The sequence below is a fragment of the Dryas octopetala genome, chromosome 5 (assembly GCF_963921425.1).
Source record: "Dryas octopetala chromosome 5, drDryOcto1.1, whole genome shotgun sequence".
Classification (NCBI taxonomy): domain Eukaryota; kingdom Viridiplantae; phylum Streptophyta; class Magnoliopsida; order Rosales; family Rosaceae; genus Dryas; species Dryas octopetala.
The window spans coordinates 18,799,290-18,804,608 of NC_141370.1; the positions used below are offsets into that span (position 1 = coordinate 18,799,290).

Here is a 5,319-nt window from a genome sequence, read left to right on the forward strand (position 1 = left end):
AGGTTTGGACTCCAAAGTGGTCCTCACAGTGCACTGTATTGATTAGATATACCTAGCTGGGTTAGCATCAAAATTCTCCTATATTTGGTGACCAATTAAATTTGGTGAGTCTAAGTATAATAAACATCTGCTAATGACTTTTGTTTATAATGGTTTAATCTTGTAATGCAAATTTCCAATATGTGCACAGGCATGGAGAGATATAATGCGTTTAATTTAATCAACCAATCACAAACTAAAGTCTTAATCAACTACAGCACTACTTTTTTTTTTTTTTTTGAGAACCAACTACAACACTACTTAAAGTCTTAAACAGATCAAACTTGACAAATATTTACAACTATCTTTGAATGAAACATCTAAAAAAAATGGTAACATACTAAAAAAACTTAGATGTATATAGTTTTTGAAATGGGAATGATCTCAGAATACAGGGCAACCATCAACAACTATACCTTTGGCAGTGGGACAAGCAGCAAAATCACAGTGTTCACCAGCTGTACCCCACCAGGAAATGCTCTTCTCAAACATGGTTAATGAGAAATACAGAACCACCCCCATGAAAGCCACTCCAGCATCCAATGCAGCAGAAAGAACATAATTGTACCTCTGCCACCAATTCTTTCTGTACCTGAAAACAAAGTAATTGAAAACAATCCCAACCACAATCCAGCAGTTGAAGTTGGCAGTTGTAGCTGGTGGCATACTACCCGTGGCTCCAAGAAGCACTGGAAGGTTGATGTAATGGATCCATTTTTGACTTGGGAAAGCCTTGTGCAGCGACCACACCAAGAGAGGTCCTACTGCACCTATGAGGAAGAACCAGTTGAGTGCTGGGTAGTTTCCTTTAGAGGTAAAGATTCTTATTGGTCCTACCAGACCCCAAATCACCGAGGCATCAAAGAACACACGATCACCGGGACAAGTCCAAGGACTGTTGGGAGGAAGTAATTGGTCTTGACATATGTTTTCCACAGAATTTAGCAGCCACCATGCAACCCCAATGTTGACTGTTCCAGCTATTATAGTTCCTATGCACTTCAATTTGTGAAGCACCAAGGAGCAAATTATGCTTCAGTCAATATATAACATTGAACTCACTCATCACAAACACACACAACTTTTTCTATGAAAACAATATGTTTAACTTGGGGACTACTTGGTTCTTGTCTATGATTATAAAAATGCAAACATATGTCAAGAAGATGGATGTACCTGAACTATAAACATCGATCTGGGCGGGATCTTCATGTAATGGCCTAGCTTGAAATCATTCAGAAAGGAAATTGCCTGAGACATGCTAATATACCCATAGGTTTTGAAGCATACATTGGCTATCGGTCTGCCTGGCATTATCAAACCCATGATGTACTCTGTGATGACGTTTAGTCCCGGTGTCTGACAAATAGAAAGGAATGAAAAATTATCTTCAGATCGAGGTACATCTTTTATTATCTATCAAAGAATTATGTTAAGGTTTCTCATTTGACTGATAGTTCTGGCTATGATTCATAATCAAATACATCCGAAGTACCTCATAGAAAAGATCATTTGAAGAAGTGTTTTTTTACTAGACAGTCTTATGTTGTCAAACTGTGAATCTTTAAACATTTAGGCAAGAATCAATCTAATTTTCATTCCTCTTCCACTACCAATAGGCTAATAGTAATCAAGCAGAGCCAAGTTAATTTGAAAAGAATGAGTTGAAAGCTTGCCTGGTTTGTTGTGGCAGTGATAACGCTGACTGGAAGAGTGAAAATTAATGCAAGTCCTGCTGCAAAAATGAGTCCCCACCATGGCATTTGCACCTGATCTTTCATGAAAATGCATAATGCCAGAGAGAGTACAATTGACACCAGAAGCATAACATGAAACCACCAGCTAGGTATGTCCTTGTATTTCCTCATCATTTTGGTGTGTATGTCTACCTTCCCACCATGTTTAGCTTGATTCCACTGCTTTTTTATCTCACTGCAATTGGAAGAGTCATTCAGATTATTTATTTCCACAACAACAACCAACAATTTCTAAGTTTAAATCTTTGTAAATGGTTCATTACCTTCCATTGAAAATGGCCACATGTGTGAGGGTTGATACAACGCCAGCAAAACCAAGGCCATATGATAGAGCAAAGAACATACTAAGGTTTATGCGCCCTAGTCTTTCATATGAGGGCATATCAATTTCAAACTTGTCATTCACAATGGCAGAGATGTTGTATACTTGGCCATGGGGATCAAATAAATGTGAGGAGAAGATTGGGAAAGTCTTGGCATTGTATAAATTGACCCCCCAATAGGCAATTGGCAATATCAGATACATGAAAAGAACATAGCCTGCTGCAACATTGATAGTGGCAAAGAAGGGGCTGATTAAAGGACTAGAGAGATAGGAGGCTATGACAGACCAGTCAAGCGAAAATGCCCCAACACCAAGTCCACGCATGCCTGAACCAATTTGCTGGGCTGTTACTGACTTGGGGTATATCCAACAAATCCATGAAATGGTTGACAATGTTGGAAAGAGGTAGCCCGGCACAGTGTACCAAGCGAAGCTGCATATGAGTGTAATCACAAAGAATTTCCCTCTGGACATTCGCTGGTTGTCTTTCTCATGTAGAGTCCTGCATATCATGTAAACCAAAAGTAATGTATCAGACAATGTTGATAGTTGTTGACTTGTTCAAAAGCTAAGATAAAATGCATGGATGAATCAGTGCAGGACTGATTAGTTTCATAGCTTATCATATGGGCAACAAGTCCTGCAAAACTCGAACCAAAGCTTTAAGTGTATATCCACAACTAGTTTAATGGCATAAGAAGAATTCAAATAAATCAGAACCAAATGATGGTTACTGCCTTTTTCTTTTGCATCATAAAAAGGTAGTTTTCTTTTGGGGTAGAGATACAAATTGAGGAAGACTTGTAGTTCTAGTGGTAAAAGAGCATTTATTCTATACTCAAGGCCATGGTTCGAATCTCTCATCATTTTATGTCATTTGTAACCAAAAGAATTACAAAATGAGAAAACATTTTATTTTAAGTTAGCAAGATATGAAATGTAATAATAACTTTGACATATTACGTCAAACTACACAATGGAGCAAAACAAAAAGAATCCGAAGTCAACTCTTTTTCGTTTCTATTTAATAGCAAAACTACTTTTTTATAAAAAGAAAAGTACACATGCGTGGAAGTAGAAAAAGAAGCAAAACAACAAAAGTGGTCAAGGAAAAGGACAAGGTTGCAAACATGCAATTGAATTTCTTGGGTTGGTTCCAAACGACACCAATAACATACAAAATGCTCGAATTACCTGAACAAGGAGACCTGAACGAGACTACTGGGCCACCACATCCCCGCCGGATCCACCACGTACTTCCGGAGAATTCCAGCCCAGCCATACCCCAAAACCTGCACTTCAATTGCACATTAACCCCAACACATCAGCATTTAGCAGCAAACCACTCACTGTAACAATATGTAGTTATGTAATCAACGATAATAGTGTGTTTGGAGGGAGAAAATAAACTTGAAATTTAGATAAAACTTCGCATTTATAAAATGACAAGTACTAATTTTCTTATTTAGATTCCCATACAAAATTTTTTTAGATTCAATTGTGAATATTTAAAGGTCAACAATATCCAACTTTTTTTTAGGTAAATAAGGATCAATTCTAAAATCTCAAGACAAATGAGCAATTTTGAGAAACAAAGTTTCAATCACCAATACCATTACCACCCACCAGCACCAACACTAACACTTAAATTTTTATTATCTTTCATCTCATCTCACGTGATCATGTAATGATAAGAGAGATAGACTCATCAAACATATAAAACTGTATCATAAAAAATTTTCTCCTCTAACACCAAGCACCATCACCTTATTCCTACCACCTCGTCCCAAAATCCACCCAAATGTTGCCGTAGGCCCACCCCAAACTATAATTCTAGCTCTATGCCCTTATTATCATCACCACTTACTATCACATCTGCTTTGACCATCGTTACATTTTTTTTATCAGAAAATGTGACACAAAATCAAAAATTAATCTAATTAATAATTTAAATTTATGGCATGCCCAGAAAATACCATATATTAATCTAATTAATACTACAAAACTATATACACAATTACACATTACCTGTGTGGTAATGACGAGTATCCAACTAGCCGAGAACGAAATATTCCTGTGATAAAACGCTTTTATTATATCCACGATACTAATCGCATAGGCCGCTCCGCTTCCGAACCCGGACCCGGCATTCGCGAACATGGATATAAGCACGTGCTCCTTCATGTTAAAAGGACCCGGGTTGAGCGAGAACTCCTTCGACCCGATCCGAAACTTCTTCTTCGGCAGCACCTTCGCCATGAACCGTCCGATCGGGAGCGTCGCGACCTGGACTGAGATCATGGAGATGACGAGCGGCTCGGTGCGGTACGAGAAGAAGGTGTTGAGGAAGGAGAGGACAACGCAGGAGAGGAGGCCGAGGAACCACATGCGGAAGGTCCATACCGGGAGGGTCAGGTCGTCGTCGTACGACACCGTCAGGTGGACCTCCTCGATTGGCGAAACGTCATCGCTTTCGGTGTCGTTTTTCTCGATTTTTGCGTCGTCGGCGGGCTCGATTTCCATGGCCTCGGAGAGTGTGAGAGTGTGAATGCAATGCAGAGAGACTGAGAGAGAGCGAGAGAGAGAGAGAGCAGAGGTTGTTGAGGGAATCTGTTACGTTTATAAACCAAACGATTTGGCGGTTTTTACTTACGTCCTTGTGTATGAGTCCACAGTGTACATGACTCCAAAACTCGTATAAACTCATATTGTTTGTATTTGCGTCTGTGTACATCAGCTGGATTTCCGGAATTAATTTAGAGAAAATTAATTGTAGCAAATAATCAATTGCCAAATTGGTTTGATATTCTTTGATGTGGCAAATTGCTTATTAATTACATACTTATTCTATTTTTTTTTCTCATGTAAAATACATCACAATTTGAAGTAAATACTAATTAGTAGCACTTTCTCTAAACACAAAAACTAAACCATTAAGGAGAACCTTTTTTTTTTTTCTATTTAATTATAATTGTAGGGAAAAAATCAAGCTAGGAAGCTGAATTGGAAAATACCTGGCCTAGTGTTCGAACGTTCGTTTTCTTCTTATTTATTTAGTATATAGTTTTAATTTACTACTCAGCAATCACTAGGGTTGGCAACGGGGCAGGTTCGGGTTGGGTTCGCCAATACCATACCTGTCTTGCAGAGTAATCGGAGCCCATATTATTTTTAAAAAAATAATTTTTTTTATTAATA

At 38.3% G+C, this 5,319-nt stretch overlaps 1 protein-coding gene across 1 annotated transcript; it reads right to left on the bottom strand.

Annotated features, from left to right (window-relative positions):
• Positions 1–423: 423 nt before the first annotated feature.
• Positions 424–4,644, bottom strand: LOC147285284 (oligopeptide transporter 2-like). The gene is made up of 6 exons (XM_086244885.1): positions 4,150–4,644; positions 3,316–3,413; positions 2,060–2,623; positions 1,716–1,971; positions 1,216–1,398; positions 424–1,038 (listed from the first exon to the last, which is right to left on the bottom strand). Exons 1-6 carry the CDS (start codon positions 4,642–4,644, stop codon positions 424–426), a joined length of 2,211 nt encoding a protein of 736 aa, XP_086101011.1.
• Between the last annotated feature and the right edge of the window lie 675 nt (positions 4,645–5,319).

Coding starts and splice junctions, on each gene's coding strand:
- LOC147285284 (XM_086244885.1), bottom strand. CDS start 4,644: ATGGAAATCGAGCCCGCCGACGACGCAAAAATCGAGAAAAACGACACC. Junction 3,414..4,149: donor TACTCGTCATTACCACACAG/GTAATGTGTAAT, acceptor ATTGAAGTGCAG/GTTTTGGGGTATGGCTGGGC. Junction 1,399..1,715: donor TCACTGCCACAACAAACCAG/GCAAGCTTTCAA, acceptor TCTATTTGTCAG/ACACCGGGACTAAACGTCAT.